At 66.8% G+C, this 22,061-nt stretch overlaps 3 protein-coding genes across 5 annotated transcripts; all 3 read right to left on the reverse strand.

The window, feature by feature from the left end:
* Positions 1-51: 51 nt before the first annotated feature.
* On the reverse strand, positions 52-16,657 carry CHLRE_06g284850v5 (uncharacterized protein). Of its 2 annotated transcripts, none has more exons than XM_043063321.1 (31): positions 16,085-16,657; positions 15,648-15,738; positions 15,106-15,200; positions 14,718-14,775; positions 14,397-14,500; positions 13,933-14,112; positions 12,799-13,434; positions 12,252-12,437; positions 11,830-11,952; positions 11,338-11,550; positions 10,841-10,903; positions 10,457-10,704; positions 9,972-10,248; positions 9,633-9,689; positions 9,155-9,346; positions 8,347-8,727; positions 7,823-7,918; positions 7,147-7,471; positions 6,695-6,976; positions 6,091-6,506; positions 5,885-5,956; positions 5,509-5,569; positions 5,277-5,315; positions 4,877-5,028; positions 4,493-4,633; positions 4,123-4,242; positions 3,526-3,747; positions 3,040-3,240; positions 2,470-2,687; positions 1,083-2,263; positions 52-922 (listed from the first exon to the last, which is right to left on the reverse strand). In XM_043063321.1, the coding sequence occupies exons 1-31, from the start codon at positions 16,253-16,255 to the stop codon at positions 435-437; spliced, it is 7,089 nt and encodes a 2,362-aa protein (XP_042924026.1). In that variant the 5' UTR covers positions 16,256-16,657; the 3' UTR covers positions 52-434. The 2 variants fall into 2 exon arrangements, with proteins under 2 accessions (XP_042924026.1, XP_042924027.1); XM_043063320.1 differs by having other exon boundaries at positions 6,695-6,979.
* A 49-nt stretch (positions 16,658-16,706) lies between these two features.
* On the reverse strand, positions 16,707-19,177 carry CHLRE_06g284900v5 (uncharacterized protein). Of its 2 annotated transcripts, none has more exons than XM_001695422.2 (6): positions 18,752-19,177; positions 18,356-18,487; positions 18,075-18,111; positions 17,657-17,877; positions 17,331-17,472; positions 16,707-17,088 (listed from the first exon to the last, which is right to left on the reverse strand). In XM_001695422.2, exons 1-6 carry the CDS (start codon positions 18,779-18,781, stop codon positions 16,982-16,984), a joined length of 669 nt encoding a protein of 222 aa, XP_001695474.1. In that variant the 5' UTR covers positions 18,782-19,177; the 3' UTR covers positions 16,707-16,981. The 2 variants fall into 2 exon arrangements, with proteins under 2 accessions (XP_001695474.1, XP_042924028.1); XM_043063322.1 differs by having other exon boundaries at positions 18,356-18,525.
* Positions 19,178-19,238: 61 nt separating this feature from the next.
* CHLRE_06g284950v5 (uncharacterized protein) lies at positions 19,239-21,827 on the reverse strand. Its single transcript, XM_043063323.1, has 4 exons — positions 21,677-21,827; positions 21,436-21,499; positions 20,009-21,228; positions 19,239-19,859 (listed from the first exon to the last, which is right to left on the reverse strand). The coding sequence occupies exons 3-4, from the start codon at positions 21,224-21,226 to the stop codon at positions 19,734-19,736; spliced, it is 1,344 nt and encodes a 447-aa protein (XP_042924029.1). The 5' UTR covers positions 21,227-21,228; positions 21,436-21,499; positions 21,677-21,827; the 3' UTR covers positions 19,239-19,733.
* Positions 21,828-22,061: the final 234 nt, after the last annotated feature.

Consider the following 22,061-nt stretch of genomic DNA (forward strand, 5'->3'; position numbering starts at 1 on the left):
AGCGCGAGCTTGCACTCCAACGCTGGGACATTTTACGCGGCGTGTGGGGTTGCAGTCTATACAAACTGAGAAATGTTTACTGCATAGTGCAATGAGTTTAATATAGCCATCTGGGCACCAGTTATTTTGTGCAGCTCAGTGCCCCAAATGATGAGCGGCTGGTTCGGCACTGGCGACGCCACGCGCTTCCTGGTTCACACCTTGGTTCACACCCCGCCTACGAGCACCACACGTCCCTTGCGCACGACGCCGCTTGCTTTGACACGCTAGCTGCTGCTATACGCTCTTGCACAGCCTCCTGCCGCACCAATCACGCACGTCGAATGCGACTGCGCTGCACGGACGAGTCCACTCCCCTGCTCACACACCGCGTGTGGCCGTGTCATGTCCTCCCTTACACCTTACACTTCCCTCCACAACAAAGCGGCATTCAATCAAAAGTCCTCCAGTCCATCCTCCAGCTCCATCATTTCCTCATCCGCCGCGCCACGGCCTGCCTGCACCGCCGCCCGGGCTGCCTTGCCGCCGCCGCCCGCCGCCTCCACGTCGGTCCCAGGCGACACCACGCCCATGTTCTCCTTGCCGCTGCCCAGGCCCGCCGCAGCCGCCCGCTTCAGCAGCCGCCGCCGCTTCGCCGCGCCCAGGCCGCCGCCGCCATCCGAGTCGTCATCGGCATTGCCGCCAGCCGCTGCCGCCGCCGCGCCGTCCACGTCCGCATCATCCAATTCCGAAAGGGCGCCGCCGCCGCTGCCCACGCGGCGGCGGCGGCTGCCCGCCACGGCGGCGCCGGCGGGCCGGGCCGCTGCTGCCGCTGCTGCTGCCGCGGGGCTGCCCGCCACGTCCTCGTCCTCGTCCTCCAGGCCAGCTGGCGCCTGGGCCGCCGCTGCAACGGGTGAGGGCGCCGCCGCAGGCACTAGCGTGCCTGCAATTGCACAAGAGTGAAGTAGGGGTTCGTCAGCATAGCAACGTTGGCATGGTACGGTACTTGTTCTTCACACTCAAGGCCCTGGCGGCGAAACTGGCCGCTTCCATTCCTGACCCCGTGCTACACACGCACACACAGCCCAGTCGAGCTCGCTCACCCGCCATGCGCTCCTGTTGCCGCCGCGCCTGCTCCTGCCGCCGCCGCGCCAGCTCCGCCAGCGCCCGCCGCCGCGCCTCCGCATCCACCGCTGGCCCCGCGCCGCCCGCCTCCTCCTCCTCCTCCTCCTGCTGCTGCTTGCCGCCCGGCTCCGGCCGCCGGCCCTTGCCCTTCACCTCCTTCCCCTTCTGCTTGTCCTTGCTCTTAGCCGCGGCCTTGCCTGCGGCCTTGCCGGCGCCTCGCCCGCGGCCTGCCGCCTCCGCGTCCTCTTCACTGTCGCCCGCAAGGGCCGCCGGCACGCGCTTCCGCTGCGCCTTGGCGCCCGCCTGCGCTGCGGCCGCCGCCGCCGCGCCCTTGGCGCCACCCGCGCTGCCCCGGCGCGCCGGCTGCGCTGCCGCCTGCTTCTTATTCTGCTTCTTCCTCTTCTTACCACTGCCGCCAGCGCCCTCTTCCCCGCCATCCGACTCGCGCTCAGACGCCGATGACGTGTCGTACTCCGGCATCACCACCACCTCCTCCTGCTCCTCCTCGTCGTCGCCGCTGCTGCCGGCGGCGCCGCCGTCTGCGCCGCCACCCCGCCGGTCGTCCTCTGAGCCTGAGTCCGAGGAGCTCGATTCGCTATCGCTACTGCCCGAGTCCGACCCAGATGTGGAGGAGGAGGCGGAAGCACCTTCCTTCTCATCGTCGTCCGCCGCCGCCGCCGCCGCACCGCGGCCGTTGCGGCGCCGCGGGCCTGCGCCCTCCTCCTCCACTTCATCGTCGTCCTTGTCCTGCTGCTCGGCCGAGCCACGCCGCCGGCCGCCGCGGCCACCCGCGGCGCCGCCACGCCCACGCCCGCGGCCGCCGCGGCCGCCGCCCAGCGCCGCCGCCGCCTGCTCCTCCCCGCCCGCCTTCTTCCGCCCGGCCGCGCTGGCAAACGCCGCCGCCGCGGCGGCCGCGGCCGCCGCCTCCGCCGCCTCCCGCGCCTCGCGCTCCTTGCGCCGCCGCTCCTCCTCCTCGGCGCGGCGCTGCTTCAGCTCCGCCGCCAGCTCCGCCGCTCGCTCGCCGCCCAGCCCCTGCAGCCCCGCCGCCAGGGCCGCCTGCACGCGCTGCCGCCAGCCGCCGCCGGCCGCCGCCGCCGCCGCCGCCGGCACCTTGTAGTAGTCGTCGCTGGTGTTGCGGATGCCGCACGCCTCCAGCAGCCTGGATCGAGGCGATAAAGCGGATGAAGTGAGAGGGACCGACACGCGCATTGAGCACCGGGTGACGGGGATAAAGCGGCGGAGGCAGTCCTCATGCGAACTCTGGGCGAGCCCGTTCGTGCCTAATGTGGTAACGCGCGCTCACCACGCCGCAACCCAACACCAACCCGCCCCCACCCCGCCAGCGCAGCCGCCACCGCGACTCACTCCTGCGCGTACTCGGTCATGAAGAACTTCTCGTCCTCCTCGCCCGCCATGACTAGGCAGTAGTCGGACAGGCCCGCGCCGCCGCCCTGCGCCGCCGCCACCTCAGCCCACAGCGCCTCCGCCGCGCCCAGCTGCCGCGTCAGCCAAGCCGCCGCCTCGCTCGGGCTCATCCAGCGCCCGCCGTCGGCGGCGTGGGCCTCGGACATGCCGGCCAGGGCCTGCAGTGGTAGGGGGAGGAGGTGGTGGAGGAGGTGGTGGTGGAGGAGGTGGTGGAGGAAGGTGGTGGGAGGTCGAGGTGATGGAGGAGGTGGTGGTGATGGAGGGGAGGCGGGTGGCAGTGTGGAAAGATTGTGAGGTGCATTTGCGCTTGGTGGCCTAATGTGGTGGCGGCGGGGTGCCGCGCCGCGAGCAATGATAGACCGAGTGCATACGATCGCAATGATAACCAAAAAAGCGCCGCGGAATCGGTGCCAGGCTCTCTCAACCTCACACACACATGCACACACATGCACACACATGCACACACATGCACACACATGCACACACATGCACACACATGCACATACGCACCTGCAGCACGCGCTCGGTGTTTGGCTCCACTAGGGCAGCGCGGCGGGGCGCGGCGTCAGCGGCCTCGCCGTCGCGGCCGCCCTTGCCCTTGCGCCCGCCCCGGCCCCCGCCCGCCGCCGCTCCGTCGTCGCCGTCGGCGTCGTCCCGGCGGCGGCGCTGCTGCGCCTCCAGCAGCCCATGCTTGCGAAGCAGCTTAGCAACCTGGGGGCGCATGTGTGTGTATGTGTTAGAAAAAACACCAAAACGAAGCCCGCCCATGTGTGTATGTGTGTGTGTGTGTGTGTGTGTGTGTGAAAGACGAGCTGGGGAGGTTTATGCCCGGGCCCCATACCGTTGTGAGCCGGGGGCTTTGCAGAGTGGGCACCCCCGTGAGACCGTCCCCTGCATCCCCTTGCTCGCCCTCTCCGGCGCCGCTATTTCCAATCCCAAAACCCATACCCCCAACCCACGCACCCACCCACCCACACAGCCCGCCCGCACGCGCACCTGCTTGGCTCCGCCGCCCAGCTCCGGCATACGCTCCGCCATACGACCCAGCACGCCCTCCTCCCCGCCCTGAGAGGCCCCCGCCGCCGCCGCCTCCTCCGCCCGGCACCGCTGGTACAGCGCCAGCAGGCGGGCGCGCTCGGTGGCGTCCCGCGCGCGCCGCCGCTTGCCGCTGGCGTCGCCGTCGCCCAACAGGCCCTCCGCCCGCAGCAGCCGCTGGACCTGTGGCGAGGGGTGGAGTGCGCGGGGTTGGTGGTTGTGGTGGTGGGAGTTGGAGGGAGGGGTGCACATGCCCGAGCCCAACGAAACAGGTTCCCACGGGGGCGAGGCGGCAAGAAGCGAGGGCGGCGTAGGTCCCGAGCTCCTCATGGAGGTAAGGATAGGGGGGGCTTGAGGATTGGAGGTGCTGTGCATGCGGCTGTGCGTGCAGCCGGTGTGCGAGTGACGCACAGCCTCGCAGCCGCAGCCCGCCGTGGGCACGTGAACCCGCGGGGGGACGCGCGGCCCTGCTGCGCCAGCCCAGCCCCGTCCCCAGCCCCAGCCCCAGCCCCAGCCTCAGCCTCCACGGACGGTTGCACGGCCTCGCAGGTTCCCCACCTGCTTGACGGTGCGCGGCTCTCCGCCCGGCCCCGGCGGCAGCAGTGCGGCGATGACGTTGAGGTGGTCGGGCCGCGCGCCGTGCTGCTCGTGCAGCCGCCGCAGCAGCGCCGGGTCCACCTGCGGAGGAGGAGGGGCGAGGAGGGCGAGGAGGGGCGGGGAGGGGGGGGGGTGAGCAAGTGTGGCCGTGTGTTTACGCGGGCTTCGGCATTGCGTGGAAGCATTGCGGCTGCATGTTGTGGTCGACCACAAGCGTCGGGAGGCGTTCCGTACCACACACCCAGTTCAACTAGCGGCCTGAGACACACACACCCCAAACGGCCAAATGCCCTAGCCACCAGCCAAGCGCCGTGTCCGCGCATGCATGCACCTTGCCGGCCCCGCGGCCGCGCTTGGCACCGGGCTCCTTCCGGGACTTGGCCTTCCTGGTCTGCGGCTGTAGCAGCCCCATCTGCACCAGCTTGGCCGCTACTGCCGCGGCCGACACGTCCTGGGACAGAGCCTCCGTGATCTGGGGTCGAGGTTAGGGTGCACGTGTGGGGACTGTACGTGGGGAACCGAGAACGTGTCCCATGGGTGAACAGCCGTCGCAGAAGCGGACGGCAAAACAGGGCACAACACAACACACCCCAGAGCCAATCCACGCCACCGCTCGACTCGCGCCCCGCCTCCCCACTGGGTTGGGCGACGGTACCTTGACCATCAGGATTCGGGACCCATTCATTGGGCTCGGGCATCCCACCCTCCCACCCACCTCCTCCAGCGCCTCCTGCCGTGGCTTGCTGCCGTGCTCCTCCCACAAGATGCCCAGCTCCTCCTCCGCCTCCGCCAGCGCCTCCACCTCCTCCTCATCCACCTCGCCCTCGCCGGCCCCCTCCTCCTCGTCCTCCTCCTCACTGCCGCTGCCTGTGTGTGCCAGGACAATCAACGAAGACAGACCAGGTGGAGAAATAGAGGGACCATGGATGGAGGGACCAGGGATGGATGGGCACGTGCGCAGACAGCCAGGCAAGGCTAGCGGGGCTGCCGTGTCAACGGCGGAGCTGCCGGGCAAGATCTCCTAGGGATCCGCCTCCGCCGACGAAGCTATTGGCACTATTATTGTCCGCTAGCGGTATCAATACCCACAGCCGACCAGACCGCGCAGCTCTCACCGCCGCCGGCCTTGGGCCCCTTGCCGCGGCGCCCGCCGGCTGGAGTACAGGAGCGCGGGGTAGCGTAGCAGAGGAAGCGAGCAAAGTGAAGCGTTACGGGGAGGGGCCGGGGGAGGTGGGCAGTAATCGCATTCGTGCTTAATCCTTACGCGCTTGAGACACACACCCTCCGTACCCACCGCCTCCTATAGTCCTATCGCCTCCCACCGCCCTCCTCTTCCAATCCCCTTACCCATGAGTCCATGCTTGGTGGCTAGTCGTTTGATGTCCTTGCTGGTCCAGCCGCCGGGCAGCTGGGGGCGGTGGAGCGGGTGGCGCGGGTGGGGGAGGGGTTTACAGTCATGATAAGCTAAGTGCTTGGTAGACGGTAGACGGCAGGCAATCTTGGGGGCTGGGGGCAAGTGGGGTGATGCGGAGGGGGGACCGGCATGCGCGCGAGCCCAACGCGCAGTACCATGGACCAAACAGGAGCGGAGAGTCCGGTGGCACCGCAAAAGGCGCCGCCACAATACAGGCAGTACACCAGTGTGGCACACGCATGCACCCACGCCCACACGCATACACCCGACCGCATACACCCACCCACACACCCACTGACACACGCTCACCTGGGCCGCGATCATGAGCAAGCGGTCGTCGTCGCCGGCGTAGCGCTGCCACAGCGACTTCAGCCGAGACAGCTGCGGGGGCCCGGTAGTTGGGGTTGGGGGCGGTGAGGGTGGGTGACCGAGGTGCATGAGTGGGTTGCCGGCGGGAATGGGGTGTGTGTGGAGCGTGTCAGTACCCACCCATCCACCCAAAACCTCTCACCCACCTGGTTTTCCGAGAGCTCCCGGAACTTGAGCCCCATCAGTTTGAGCTGACGCAGCAGCTGCCCGCCGCTCATGTCCACACCCGCCGCCCCCGCCGCCGCGCCGCCGCCCGCCGCCGCGTCCTCGCCCTCGCTGTCCTCCTCCTCCTCCGCCCCGCCGGCGGCGCGGCGCGCGCTGCGGCCGCCGCGCTTCATGGCCTCCAGGATCATGTCCATGTTGTGTCTGGAGGAGTTGTGCCGCTCAAACACGGCGGCAAGCAGGGCCTTCTGAGCAGCCGACAGAGACAGGCCGCGGCCGCCGCCGCCGCCTCCGGCGGCGCCGCCGCCACCGGCTGCCGCCGCGGTGGCCAGGTTGCCGGAGCGCTTGTTCTTGCCGTTGCCCACTTTGATCGTCTTGAGGAAGCGCTTGCGCAGCATCTCTGTGTGCGCGTGTGGCATTGCATAACAATCGTTGGCGGTGGGACACTTGTGCTTCTTCTTTTGGCAGTTGGTAGCTACCGTATGCTTCTGCTTTTTGCGGTCCACGAACCCAACGGTGGAGCCCGTGCCCCCCGCAGCTCCCCCGGGTGCCTTATTGCCTGCCGCAGCACGGCCCCGGCCCACTCACCCTCGCGCTCCTTCAGGGTCATGTGCTTGCGAGCCGCAGCAGCCGCCACAGCAGCCGCAGGCGCCGCGGCGGCAGCGGGCCGGTTGGCGCGTGCGTCGGCGCCCTCCCCCTCGTCGTCACTCCACACAACCCCGGGCCGCCGGCCGCCCGCCGCCGGCGTCTTAAGGCCGCCGCCGCCGCCGCCGCCGCCACCCGCCGCCGCCTCGCCGCCGTCGTCGTCGTCCATGCCGAAGGCGGCGCGGCGGCGCTGCTGCGTGGCGGTACCGGGCGGGCGATTCGCGGCTGCTGCGTGGATGGCACAGGGAGGGAAGATAGGGCCGTGGCGTGAGTGGCCAGCAAGCACACCGCAGGCGCGCAACATTCTTAACAGGCAATAGCTACCTATTGCAAGCATGCTTACACCCAGCCCGGCATCGCACGGCGCGACGCGGCACACAAAAGCACGCGCTCACCTCCGCCGTCGTCCTCGTCCTCCAGCCCGTCCCCGCCCTCCTCTCCCTCCTCTCCCTCCGCTCCGCCGCGGCGCCGCAGCCGCCCGGCCGTGCGCGGCGCCCCCTCCTCCCCGCCGCCCCGCTCATCATCATCATCCGCATCCGCCATCTCGTCATCCGCCTCGCCCTCCTCCTCCTGGCCCCAGGCGTCACGCCGGCGCCGCCGCCGGTCCGCCGCGGCGCCCTCCGTGGGCGGCGGTGCGTGGGGGTCCCGGCCGCGGGCCACGGCGGCGGCGCGAGCGCGGCGGTCCTCGGCCTCCTCGCGCTCGCGCTCCTCCAGCCCCATCTGTGTGGTAAGGGGCGGGGCAGGCGGTCAGCGGTGGGGCGCGGTGGCTGTGTGGCAGTGATGTGCAGGTCCCTAGGGGCTAGGGAGCGCGCAGGCTGCCCTTCAGCAATGAATGCGACTGTGCAGGACCCCGGCGCTTGTAAACCTGCGCCCCACTTACATTGCATGAAACGAGAGTCCAAGATCTACGCATCTTCCCGCGGCATCTGCCCCCCTGGGGACTACCGTATTGTCGCGTGCCACTCCTTTGTCAACGCATAGGCCACGCTCTGCTCCTCGCTCTATTGCATTGGGTGCGGTTAGTTTGGGCTGGTATCTACAACCCCCCTCAACAACCCTCCCCGCACTCACGTAGAGCCAGTAGTCCTGGTTCACGGCCGCCGCGCCCGTGTGGTCCTTCCAGAACAGCAGGTCCACCGCCAGCATGCGGGGGGCCTTGTCGTGGATCTGGAGGGGGGTCAGGGAGGTGGTGGGGTGTGTGAGGTGGTGTGTGTGGTGGTGTGTGGTGGTGTGTGTGGTGGTGTGTGGTGGTGTGTGGCGGTGTGTTATGGTGTGTGGTGTGTGAGGGGGGGGATGTCGGAGGCGGGCGGGTTCACAGGGTTGGCAGGTCGCAGGCGTGGGAGCGGGACCGGGCAAGGAGGGGTGAAAGGGCATGAGGGCACGAGGGCACAAGGCAGGGACAGCAGAGCAGCGGAGCAGAAGACGACAGGACTATGGGAGACAGGGGGACCAGGGCTATGGTCCGATGCCCAAAGCACGCGTAGCCAAATGCACAAGCGGGGGTGGCACGCGCCAGCAACCCCCCCTCCCCCCCATACACACACACACACACACACACCCACACACACTCCAACCCCCCCCCCACACACACACACCTCCGCCACCAGCTCCTTGCGCCGCGCCGCCCGCGCCTGCCTCTCCTCCTCCGTCAGCTCCTCCTCCTCCTCCTCCTCCTCTTCCTGCTTGCGCCGCCGCGCCGCCTCCTCGCCCTCCTGCTCCACCTCACTGTCCTCCCCACTGCCCTCCCCACCCCCCTTCTTCCCCTTCCCCTGCTTCTTCTCCTTCTCGCCGCCGCCAGCCGCCGCCGCCGCCGCGGCGGCGCCGCCCCCGGGCGCGCGCTCAGGCACGAGGCGGCGGAAGAGGTTGCGCACGACTGCGGTGCAGAAGTGCAGGAGCTCGCGGAAGTGCGGCAGGCGGGCGGGCGAGCGCAGGTCGGGGTCTGACAGGATGACGTAGAACACACGCAGCACCGAGATCTGAGGGAGGGGCGTTGGGGTGCGGGGGTGGGGATTGGGGTTGGGGGTTGCGGAGTTGAGTGGGCGTTGTAGACTACGGTATCAGGCATAGTTAGGGTTGGCGTGGCTAAACACGAGACGCAGCGGGAGCAAGGGTCACAGGGTATACACACGCACACACACACACACACACACACACACACACACACACACACACACACACACACACACACACACAGGCACACACACACACACACACACACACGCACACACACACACACGCACACTGACGGTGCGCCAGATAGTACCAATCGCGGCCCGCTGGTTGCTTGCGCATTCGCACCGACCCCTTCTTCCCCTTGTGCGTACCTAACTTCCTTCGTTTCGCCCTGACTCCCCCCTCCCCCCTTCCCCCCAACCCCCCCCCCCCCCACACCCCACCACCCACCTGGTACAGCAGCGGCTCCAGGTCGCAGCGGTCCCTGCCGGCAATGCGGTACAGCAGGCTGGTCAGCGCGCGCGGCACACCCGGCGGCAGGCCGCGGTAGGCCGCCAGCAGCTGCGCCGCGAAGTGGATGACGGCGGGCTGCGCCAGCTTGCCGCGCACCTTGGACTCCAGGTCCAGAGGCCGCTCCACCACCTACATGCCAGGGGGCGGTGCCCCCGGGGGGGGGGAGGTGGGAGATGGAGAAAGGGAGGGGGAGGGCAGGGGAGAGGGATGGGAGGGCTGTAAATCCCAGCCCAAACTAAACCAAACGGGGGTTTAGGGAAGCGGAGTGGCGGGGCGCGGGTGCGTCGGTTGGGGATGGGAGGAGGTCGTGTGTGCAGAATGACGTATGTGCAATGGGAAGCGGCTAGGGCTGTTGGCGGCCCCCAAGCGGCCTGTGCGGCCCCTCCTTCCCTCCCTCTACTTCATCCCTACACACCTGTTGGCGGCGGCCGCCGTCCTCGTCCTCCTCCTCGTCGTCCTCGTCACCCGAGCCCTGCCAGCGCGGGGGCGGAGGGGCATCCAAGGCGTGAAGCATCCCACCACATATGCCCTAGCACCCAAAAGGTACCGTGCCTCGAACTGGGATTTGCGCGAACAACCACATCCCACGCACCACCCACCCACACATCACCCCACCCCTCACACACACACGCACCCCCCCACACACACACACACACGCAGACGCGTCGTTGGGCGAGCTTTCGTTTCGTTTTCTAACACACACACACACACACACACACACACACATACCACCCATCCACCCACGCACACACACCTGGCCGCTCTCGTCCATCAGCTCATCCAGGGCCTTTCGCCGGGCGGCGGCGGCGGCGGGGTCAGCTGCGGCCCCTGCTTCCTCCTCCTTGCCGCTGCCGCCACCCTCCTCCTCCTTGTCACTGCCGCCCTCCTTCTCGCCGCCCTCCTCGCCCTCGCCGCCCTCCGCCTCCTCGTCCTCCTTCTGCTGCTGCTGCTTCTTCTTACGCCGGCCGCCGCCGCCGCCGCCGCGCTTCTTGGCCTTGACCATGAAGCCGCCCGGCTCCAGCGCTGTCAGCCTGCGGGGCACACGACGAGGTAGGTGGGGGAAGGATGAGTCTGTCCATTCCCGCCGTCGTTTGAACCAGTCATGCCTGGACCCCTACCCCCCACCCCACCCCCAACTCCCCCCACACTCCCCCAGCCCCCAACCCCCCTCCCCCCCCACACACACACCCCAACCCCACAAAAACACACACGCCCCCCACCACCACCCCACGCCCGCACCTGTCGTACATCTTGAGCACGTGGCTGAGCGCCGTCACCAGGTCGCATGCGTAGGCCCGGCCCTGCCGCGCGAAGTTGAAGCCGCCCATGAGGCGCGCCAGCACCGGCAGCAGCCCGCTGTCCGCCAGGTCGTCATGCAGCAGGCGCCGCTGCAGGCGGTCGGCGGCGGCGCGGTCGTGGGGGGAGCCGTGGCGGTGCGCGGCCGCCAGCACCGCAAGCATCTCGGTAAGCAGGCGGGTGGACACGGCCTTTGGGGTGGGGGTTGGAGGGGCAGGAGGGGAGGAGGGGTTGGGAGGTGGTCTGGTGAAGCGGTAGAAGGGCATGAGTAGAGGAAGAGCATGAATAGAGGAAGCATGAGGGCACACAGGGCTCGCACGCGCGCACCTGCAGCTCCCAGTCCCTCAGCTTGCCGCTGGTGTCGGCCTGCTCCACCCACAGCTTGCACACCTGCACGGGCGGCCGCACACACGCAGGACCAGAGGGGTTTGGAAAGGTGGTTGAAAAGGGCGGTACAAGATGGGGGGATGACACGCATTAAGTTTACGAAGTGAAGTCGTAGGGGGAGGGGTGTGTGCCCGAGCCCAACGAAATAGGCCCCAAGAAGGGGGTTACATGCATTAAGTTGACGGAGTGAAGTTGTAGCCAGGTACAAAGGTACACAAGAAGGGGGGCGGGCCGAACACCGTGCCAGAGATCGAGGTCGAGGCAGCGGGGCTGACAGGAGGGCGGCGACAAGCGCATCAAGACAGGGGGGGGCTGAAAGCATCAAACCACCGCCTCTGTTGCCTCTGGTTTGCTCATGGGCACATGGTGTCGGCCCCCTCCATTCGTGCGTTCCCCCCTCCTCCCCTCCCCCACCCCCCCAACCCGCCCACTCTCACCAGGTGGAATGTGTCCCAGCCCATGGTGCCGCTGATGCCAGCAAACGGCGAGTCCTCCTCCTCAGCCTCCGCCTCCGCCGCCTCAGCCGCCCGCGCCCCGGCCCCCTCCGGCTGCGCCTCGCCGCCCGCCGCCTTGCCGCCGCCCTCCTTGCCGGCCTCCTGCTCCGCCGCCGCCTTCTTGGGCTGCTTGGTCCTGTTCGCCGGCGCCGCCTCCTGAATGCCCCAGGCACAAACACACAGCACTCATGAGTCATCACCAATCAGTGGCAACACCTCGAAATTTGACTGTGGACCCGGCAGCGTAAACCCTGCAGCCCACCTGCGCTTCCCCATTCGTTTGCCCCCCTACAGAGCCCCCTTCCACCATTCAGTCTCATGGGAATGGTACCAGCACCCTCCCCGCCCCCGCCCCCGCCCCCGCCCTCCCCTTTCCTCCCCTCCCCTCCCCTCGCCTCGCCTCGCCTCCCCCACCCACCGCCCTCTCCCGCCCACCTGCTTCATCCTGCAGTAGGCGCTGAAGAAGGCCGCCACCCGCATGAAGCGCAGCAGGTCGGGCCGCTCCAGCCGCCCCACACCCACACCCGCAGCCACCTCCTTGCGGACCATCTCCATCATCTGCGTGCGTGCGTGCGTGCGTGTGTTTTGTGTGTGTGTGTGTGTGTGTGTGTGTGTGTGCGGGGGGAGGCGGAGATGAACAGTTGGGGGTCCAGGGCCATGTCGACCCTTTACGCATCACCTGCTCCCCCTACGCTAATCTCTCACACGCGCACGTGCACCCACGTGCACGTAAACCCCATTATCCCTTGCCTCTCCACCCCCCTCCACCCCAGCACCCACACACACACACACCCCTAAATCTGCATCGCATACACTGCCCTACGCGTAATGTTTTCCTTGTGCTCTTTAACACACACCTGGTTGTAGCCGCTGGCGATGAGGTCGTCCGCAAAGCCCCTGAGGCTCCACATCAGCTCCGCCTGCCGCCGCAGCAGCGAGCTGCCGCTGCCCGCGCCGCCCGCCGCCACCGCCGCCGCGGCCGCAGCCACCGCCGGCATGGAGGTGGCGGCGCCGGGGCGGGCGCCCTCCATCTTGGCAGGAGCCTGCGTGCGTGCGTGGGTGCGTGCGCCAGACCGTGGGCGAGGACCGACACACACGGGGCCGCCCCCAACGCCACATTCCCACGTGCTCCCTTTTCCTTGGTGCTCTCCCAATACACCATGCTCCCAGCCCCCCTGCTCCGTTGGGCCTTGGGCATATACCCCCCATATATGTTGGGATCGGAATGAACTACCCAACCACCCACCCAACCACCTACCAACGCCACACACACACGCACACACACACACACACCAACACATACACACACATACACACACACCAACACACACACACACACCAACACACACACACCAACATACACACACACACACACACACACACACACGCGGACGGAGCACCCACGTCCACGATCAGCTGCTTGACCGCCAGCGCCCCGCCCGGCGCCTGGCCGGGCTTGGAGATGAAGCTGCGGCGCTGCCCCGGGTCGTCCGTGTGCGCCACCACAAACCGCCCGCCAAAGCCGGCATGGCGCGACACCGGCGCCTTGCCGCGGAGCATGGCCGCCGCCGCCAGCTGCTGCTTACGCAGCTGCGCCTGCACCGCGCTGCCCAGGGCGGAGGGCGGCCCGGCGGGGCCGGGGCCCCTGGCGGCGCCGGAGGCGGCGGCGCCGCCGGCGCCCGGCGCCGCACGGCTGCCTGCGGGAGCGCCGGAGCCGTGGAACGCCGCGGGGCTGGGCTTGGTGGCGGCGGGCTTGGCTGCGCCGGGCGGCGCATGTGCTGCAGGCTGGTGCTGCTGCTGCTGCTGCTGCTGCTGCTGCTGCTGCTGCTGTGGCGGCGGCGGCGGTTGCTTGGGCTTGGGCGGCGGCGGCGGCTGCTTGGCTGCCAGCAGCTGGTGTGGCTGGATGTCCTTGAAGGTGTCGTGGATGATCTCTAGCAGCACCGGCATCTCCCGCCGCAGCGGCGCCTGGCTGCCGTGCTGCGCCACCAGCAGCAGCAGCTCCATGATGGACTCGGAGAACAGCAGGCTCAGCAGCGAGGACTGCAGGCAGGGGGGCGGGGTGGGGGTGGGGGTTACATGCATTAAGTTTACGTGGGTGGGGGTTGGGGAGGAGAGGGGAGCCATTTCATGTGAACAATTTAAAAGGAACATGAGAAATGGGAGAGGGGGCACATGGGGGCACATGGGGGCACAGGGCACAGGGCGCGAGGAGTGCAGGGCAGCGGAGGGGACGCGAGGGGCTGGCGGCCTGCTCCGCAGCGCACTGACACAGCCCATGACTGGTATTGACCGCGTGTCGCGTAACTAGCGTGCATGGCTACCTCCCATGCTTTACGGAATGCTGCAACTGCAACTGCATGGCACACACATCCGCGGCAATATGTAAACTAATGAGCCCCAACGCAGTTCGGCACCGTCTCCGGTGCACCCTCCCCCCACGGCTCCACGGCCTCCGCTCCCTGCTTCCGCCCCGCCCCGTCCCGCCAGCCGACCCCCACCCCCTCCCACCCCCGCACCCCCTCCGCCTGCCGCCCGCACCTGCAGCCGCGTGCGCGCCGAGCCCGCCGCCAGCGTGGGGCTGGGCCGCTCGTCCGGCACCGCCAGCAGGTTGCGCAGCAGCACCAGCACCAGCTGCACCGCGCTCTGCTGCTCCGGGCTCATGCGCGGGTGGGCGGCCAGCGGCTCGGCCACCAGACCCAACACCGCGGCCAGAGCATCCTGCGGGGCGCAGCGTGGTGGTCGGGTTTCGGAACCCGGGAACCGACATTGGGCTCGGTTCAGTTGTCAGCGCGATCCCACGGTGCGACCCGCACTGCCTACCTCGGGCTTTAGGGCATCTTGCTACGTGCGTGTACAGCACATCGGTCGCCTGCCTGCCATCCCGCACCCCCGCCACTGCGGCGCCCGTTCCCCGCCATCCCTCGCCAGCCCCCAAACGTCCGCCTCTCCCCTCCCAAATGTCCCGCCCCCGCCCCCCCCCCCCCACGCACACACATACACACCTGCTGCAGCAGCGCCTCCTTGACGTCCCGCACGTACCCCTCCTGCACCGCCGGCCGCGCGCTGGTGGACTCCACAGGCATGGTGAGGTAGGTCAGCGCCTTGACTGCAGGCAGCAGGTGGGGAGCAGGTGAGAGGGAGAGGGAAGGCAGAGAGTGGGAGGGAGAAGGAGGGGGACAAAGAGGAGAGGGAGGGGAGCAATGGAGCGTTGGTTTGAATGCCACAGTACCGTATGTGAGACCCAGGAAGAACCCAGGACAAGGACCCAGGCTGTTCCCTCCAGTTCCTCCCCACACGGGGCACCCCCCCCCCTCCGCCCCCACCTGTCTGCAGCGTGACGTCCTTGTCGTGCGGGTACGTCACCAGCAGCGGCACCAGGTCCTGAAGGGGGGGAGGGAGGAGGGCGGGAGGGAGGAGGCAGGGACCGGGCGTGGGGGGTGGGGTGAGGGTGGGTGGAAGGTGGGTGGATGGGGGGTGCTTCCACCGTGCCCAGGAAACACGAGCAGGAACGAAGCAAAAGCGCCGATTAGACCGCGTGCCATTGGACAAAGGAGGGGCCGCGTCTGCCGTTCCCAGCCGGTCGCCGATGGGTCCGTCCTCCACCCAGAACCGCATCTTCCTGCCCAGCTCCCCGGCCTCATTCCGCCCCCAAGCAGCACCCACCACACCGCCCCGTGTGCACTGCCCACCCCCCAGTTCCCGCTGCCCCACCTGCGCCGCGATGCGCCACTCGCCCAGCCTCATGAACACCGGCCGCAGCTCCGGGTCGTCACGGCGGAGGAAGCGCTGCAGGTCCTTCAGGCAGCCTGCAGCAGCAAGCAGCGGCAGCAGCAGCAGCAGGAGGAGGTGAAGGAGGAAGGGGTGTAGGAAAGCGGGGCGTGTGGGTGTGTGGGCGGGTGTGGTGAGCCGTGCAGGAGGCGGCATAGGGGCTGGGGTTGGGGCTGGGGCTGGGGCTGCGGAAAGCGCCGCTGTGGCACTGCAAGGTGTCCTCTGCGCTCTGCCCGTTGTCATCTGCCGTCTGCACTCAGCCCTCTCAGCCCCGAAGCCGTGTGTAGCTGTGTTCCCCGGCCCTTGAACTGCAGGCTGCAATGCGGTGCACGTGCGCCCGTTGGGACAGCACCGGAGGGCCCCAGCGCTCCAGGAAGAGCCTCCCAGCGCCCCAGGCCCCCGCCCTTGCAGGCTCCAGGCCTCCCTCCCTCGAAGGCGGCAGTACCAGCACTTGTACGTCACAGATACGGGCGTACGGCACTCACCAACACAGTCTTTGTCCTTAACGTACACCTTGTGTCCGGTGGCTGTGTCCTGCATCCACTTGCCCAGACCGTGCGCCACGCTGATGAGCAGCTGCGGGGGGAGGGGAGGGCGGGCGGGCGGGAGGAGGTGGAGGAGGAGCGGGATGGCAAGGGTGGTATGGGGAAGGGGGGTTGAGGACAGGGGCGGTGGTGGCGGGTGGCGGAGGCGGGAGGGTTACGGGAAGATGGCAGTTTGCGTGGGTGGTGAGGTAGGGCGGTGAGTACTTGCATGAAGGGATGAGAAAGGCCCGGTCTGGCATGCTGCTGTGCCAGCTCCCACGCTGCCATATACAAGGTGCGCTGCACGGGGTAGGGGCTACTGGCCAGGGCTGGGCTACCAACGCGGCCGCTGGCACTGCCCACGCCCGCACCCTCGCCACGGGCGCGCCACTCCGCACCTCGTAGTCGACGGGGTCGGCCTGCGGCGCTCCCTCATATTCATATCCTTCATACTGGTCGCCTCCAATGTCATCGGCGTCGTCCAGGTCGTCATCGAGCACAACGTCGACGTCTCTTGTGCCCACATCGACCTCCCGACGAGCAGCAGCTGGCTCCACACCGTACGCCATGCTACTTCTTATAATACAATATGTGAAGCTACCTGTGTCGGCCTGGCTGCCCGAAAACGCGGGACAGCGCCAAGCGACACTCTGCGCGGGCTCGTGAGCAAGTAGGTCGCTGCCAGTATCTGTTAGGCCATTTCAGTTAAGCACTATAATATCTATGCCATGAATTATGAGGAACAAGGCCTCTGGGGCGCTCCCTGCGTTTTCTGTCGATTGCTCAAATTGAACGAGGTGGCTGGATGCCTCGCGCGGCCAGGGCGCAGTCCCAACGAGAGCCCAGCATAACATACTTTCTTATCATTTGCCGGCTTCATGCACAGACAAGACCGCTGAATGAACATCTTGCGACAGAGAAGCATCCCATCCACGCCTTGAGGCTGGGCACGCTCTTTCGCCCATGTTTTGAATACCCGTTTGATGTTGTAATCCTCTGTACCAAGAGACTCTTCGTGAGCGCCAGATAGGTTTACAAATACACAGAGGTGCCGAGCACGGCTGCCGGCAGGCATGCTCCAGCACGCTCTGAAACACGCAGTTCCCTGGCTGCGCTTGGCGCAGCACAGAGCATAGCATACGCAGGCCCTCCCACCACCATCTACATCACTTCACGTAAGCGTTCCGCTCGCACATGCGCACGTTGAACACCTGTGCTTACTAGGGCATTCAACGTCCGCCCCACAGCCAGCTCCAGCGCCACTCCTGCTGCTCCTGCTTGGTGTCAGTCGCGGTTCACAGGGGCAGCTCGCCGGAGTCGGCGATGGTCACCTTCTTGCTGGGCTTGCCGCTGCTGGTGCCCACAGCCTCCACCTTGTACACCACGTCCATGCCCTCCACGACTGCGGGGCCAAGTGTGGTGCAGTACGGCGGTGGTTCAGTTGGGGGAAATCAGACCGGCATTCATGCCAGGTAGGCTTTCGCAATGTTTTGAGCTCACGTGCCGCGGAAGTGGACCCAGCTCCAACATGTGAACCCCTACGCCACGCCCTGTGGGTTGGCTTGTCCTGGCCCGCCCCGGCCGCACCACAAGGGCCAACCCCACGCCCCTGCGACACCCCCACTTCCCATGCCTCGGGCTCACCCTTGCCGAACACGACGTGGCGGCCGTCCAGCCAGCTGGTGGTGACTGTGGTGATGAAGAACTGAGAGCCGTTGGTGTCGGGGCCGGCGTTGGCCATGGACAGCACGCCGGGGCCGGTGTGCTTCAGGGCGAAGTTCTCGTCCTGTCGCGGAGGAGAAGGGGAAAGTCCCGTGCGCAGGTGAGAGGAAGGGTCAAGGGCGCCTCTGTGTTGCAGCACAGCGAGTAAGGGCGAGGTCCTCGCAGTCGCAAGTGTGACATCGCACTGCAGCTGCGGAAGCCCTGGCTACAGGGCTACACTGTGTGCCCCCAGCGTCGAGTTGACTCACGGGGAAGCGGGAGCCGTAGATGGACTCGCCGCCGGTGCCATCGCCGCGGGTGAAGTCACCGCCCTGGATCATGAACTGGGGGATGATGCGGTGGAAGATGCTGTTCTTGAAGTGCAGCGGCTTGCCCGAGGTGCCAGTGCCCTTCTCGCCGGTGCACAGGGCGCGGAAGTTCTCCACGGTCTTGGGCACGGTGTTGCCGTACAGGCCAACCACAATGCGGCCTACGGCAGCGTGGGGTCACGCGGGAGGGGTTGAGCGCCCCCGAACAAAAGCAGGATAAACGTGTCACGCGAACCCGGGGGGATCGGGCGGGATGTGCGCTGGACCGACGCCAGGTGGCGCCCAGCTGCCGGCAAGGTGGTCGCTACTGAGTGGAAGGGGCGGTCCCGCGCAAACCCCGCCTGACCCCGCTGCTCACCCTCAGGCTTGCCATCAATCTCCACGTCGAAGTACACCTGCGCAGATACAAAGTAAAGGATGCATCGAATGCAGTATGCAAGCTTGTCCAAGCCCAGATCAACATGCAAGACCGATGAGGTGTCCAGCCACGCTCGTCACATTCGAGACCACAATCCTAACCATGTGGGCTCCATTTACATCCTTTGCTCGAGTGCTGAGCACCGTTTCAGCGACACTTAACGATGCTGCGCACCAAGCGAGGGCACCTCGCCAGGAATGTTGCACGCGCTTAGTGCCCACCTTGTGCGTGATAGTGGTATCCGCAGCAACCTTCTTCTTGCTGCCCTTCTTAGCGGCGTGCACGCCGGTCGCGGCCAGCACCACCAGGCCAAGCAGAGCCAGCGCCAGAGCGCGGCGAGACAGAGTTGGGAGCTTCATGGTAAAGGCAGTCCAATACAACAATGTACAAACTGAGCACAAAATGGCGCAGTTGTGGTTTTATGCGGTAGTGCCACGGATTGCGATGGTATGCAGGCACGGCACGCCTCCCCTTTCTCGCAACCCCCAACCCTCTTCGTTGCTGTCGGCGAGAGCCCCTTCCCCGCTCCATCCCGCTTCCGCCGTAGTGACCGCGCAAAGAATCCTCCATGCATGAAGCAACGGCAACCCTGCCTGACTTGGTTCCCAACCGCTCACCTCGCACTTGCATGTGCATCGTGGCAACATTTTGCGCACGCAAGCTCTGTTGCGATCCGGCTAGTGGTCCGCGGCATCCTGCTCCTCTGCCCACAGCAGCAGGCGCTCTAGCAGTTCAGAGAGCTCAAAATCCTCGGCCTCGTCGATTTCAAACCTTCGACCAAAGCGCTTGATTTTTCCATCCGCGACCTGAACTGTGAATGCTAGTTCATTTGGGTTCATAGGGTCTTTGACTTGAATAGTCATGCCCTCTGGTTCGCCGCGCGGCCACAATATCCTGTAACTCGGAGTATAGTCGCTGTCAATGTCCCAAGGACTCTCATAAATAGTTTCAGCAGTGTGAAAGACGTGAACAAGCAGGGTATTCACATCGTGGTCAACATCTGGCGAAGCGACAGCAAGCTGGTTGGCAGAGAAAATGACTGCGGACATGGCAACACGTTGGGAGTAAACCTCGATGTGTATTGGGAAAGGTGTTGGGGAAGTGGACTTCCAGGGGTTACATGAGCGCGCTACCCTGCTTGAACACGCTCGCGTCGGCCCGCCTCGCGCCTACACAGGTTCCAGTGTTCCACGGCCTGGTGCAGGTCAGCGGGCTGTTCGACCAGCTCCAACACCTAAAGCCGCGGCACACGACAGAGGAGGAGCTCGCGCGGTGAGCCGCGGCCGGGAGGAGGAAGGGAAGTCCGCTGCACGAAGTGGGCAGTTCCTTTTCAGCCTCGGGCGGCTAGGAGGTTTGTGTCAGTACCCAAAACCTAACCTTCCTGCGGTCTGGACCCTTCAAAATTGCTGATGTTGCCCAAGGACAACGAGATAACTAACTTGAAAGTACCTTCCACTTCACTCACCGCCTCCAACCCTCCGAAGCTGCAAGGCTGAGGAGCAGTACTACAGACCCTCTCACACTCCGCAGTGCCAGCCACGCCCTTGGCATCAGCCGCCACTGCCGATCCCGGTGCCGCCACCCGCTGCCTCCTCCTCGTCATCCGATCCCGATGCCGCCATCACAGCCTGCGCTGCCTACTTCCTGAGCTGCTTCTATGCTGGCCACTGCCTCCCCGAACACTGCCACCGCAGGCTCAAACCGCATGCCCAGGTCCATGGCGCGCTGCGGGGACGACAGCGGATGCGGGGACGAGAGCGGATGCGGTGTGAGGACGGATGCGGACCGGTGTAGACAGCACCCAACCCCCCCCCCCTCGCCGAGTCCCTGGCTGGCTGTTGTTTGCCGAATCCCTCTCAGGGAAACCAACCCACCCTGATGCAGCTGGCGTAGCTGCCGACGTTGTTCGCGTACAGGCGCGGGCGGCAGTGCGCGTGCCCGTCACACCCGCTTCCGCGGATGCACTCGACGTCCAGCTCCTTGCACCGCGCAAAGCGCAGCGCCGCCTCCACCGCCTCCGCCGACAGGCCTAGCGTGCAGACGCCCAGGCCCAGGCCCAGCTCATCCTCGCGGAGGTGCACGAGGCACTTCCAGGGGTAGACGAGTAATAACTCGATGATCTTGAGCGCCTGGCTGGGGCTGCACGCCGTGGCCAGCCCGATGTCCAGGAACCCGGAGCTAAGGTCGCCGAGGGCGCACCACTCGCTCTCAAGGCAGAAGCCCACCTTCCTCGCGGTGAGCCTGCGCACCGACTCCAGCGCCTGGCGGCGAGACTCGGCCGCGTCTATTGGCTGCCCCAACGCCGCCGCCACCTTCTCCACATTCTCCGCCACCTCCGCCACCTCCACCGCTGACATCATGAGCACGTACGCGTACTGGCCGTGCGGCGGCCCCGTCGGCCCCGCCCCCAGCTCCACCGCCATCACGCCAGACCGCGCGCCAGGCAGGCCGGCAACTGCCCGGTTCAAGGCGGCGGCCGCCGACGGCGTCACAGGCCACATCCGGCTGAACGGCATGATGGTGCCGGAGACCAGCACCACCAGCTCCAGGTCGCCAGGGAATGGCCCGAGGCCCAGTTTCTCGCCCAGCTGCTCGAGTGTCAGCTCTGGGCCAAGCTCTTGCACGCCTTCCACGCCCACGCAGCCCAGCCCCTGGACCAGGGAGTCGAACCACATTGTCTCCCTCTGGCCCTGGAGGGTGCCCGCGAGGGCTTCCATCACCAGGCCAGCCCCGCCTGCGAGGTCATCGGCCTGCCTCGCCGGCGGCTGTGGCGGCGGCGACGCCCCCTGGAGCTCGGCGGGCCCCACCCGCTGCATCGCGCTCCAAGTGCGAGCTGCCACCTCCGCCGCCGCTGGCTGCACCTCCTCCTCTTCCGCCGCCGGCGCTGCAGCCGCGGCCACCGGAATGCTGCTGCACCGGGATGCTACTGTGAGCTGCGCAACCACCGCACGACCAGTCCTGGCCACCTTGGCGGTGGGGCTGCGCACGTGCGGGCTCCGTGGGGCTGATGGAGCCGCGCGAGAACCCAGCAAACCCCGCCTGGGGCTTCCGAGATATGCTGCTCCTACGTACCCCTGAAACTCGTCCGACATTTCTGCATTGCACCAGAGAAATGTTACGTTAGAAAGGTCGCGTTAGAATGCGACCTTGGAGCCCGCACACGAGTTATCGGAGGCGCAGTTTCTGCCTGCCTAAAACCGGTCCCAGTCAGTCCGGAGAGTCGGAGGCGCAGTTTCTGCCTGCCTAAAACCGGTCCCAGTCAATCCGTCACGCGGCCACCGTCGACCCTGCCCGGTCTCACCTAATGAACGGCTGCGGGTTGCTATGTAGGTTGCCAGGTCCACTGTCTCGGCATTGATGCCGACCTGCGGGCGCGAGTGGGAGCGAGAGGCGGCACACAATCATTCTCTACAAATTACAGCACCTGGTTCCATATCGGCTGCGTGCCGCGCGGCCGAGGCTGAGAACTAGACGGGCCGGGCACCAATCTAGGCGCGCTATTTGTGCGATTCGCGGCCACCGTCGACCCTGCCCGGACTCACCTATGTCCCCGAGGTAGCCTCGGCGAGGCGAGACTTGGCCGGGTGGCCGAGGCGCGGGCGAGAGAGCGCGAGGGAGGCCATACAGTTTTGTCGTGTAGACGCAAAAGGTGTTGACTTGCACGGTGTCAAATTCTACCGTGGAAACAGTAGTTGGATATTCGCTCTGCTGCAAAAAAAGGCTAGAACGGCCTTAGCGGAATCGGGCGGCAATCGCGGGCTCCATGGCTAAGCAACCCTGGCTGGAGCTTGAGGGCTTCTCTCGGGCCCATATCCTTGTCACGTCATCCACACTGAATCTCTTCACGGTACTTAGGGCGCCATGTCCTGGCCGGGGTGTGCGGCTGGCAGGTCAAACTTCCCCATCTGCCGTACAGCGGTTGCCGAG

The sequence above is a fragment of the Chlamydomonas reinhardtii genome, chromosome 6 (assembly GCF_000002595.2).
Source record: "Chlamydomonas reinhardtii strain CC-503 cw92 mt+ chromosome 6, whole genome shotgun sequence".
Classification (NCBI taxonomy): Eukaryota; Viridiplantae; Chlorophyta; class Chlorophyceae; order Chlamydomonadales; family Chlamydomonadaceae; genus Chlamydomonas; species Chlamydomonas reinhardtii.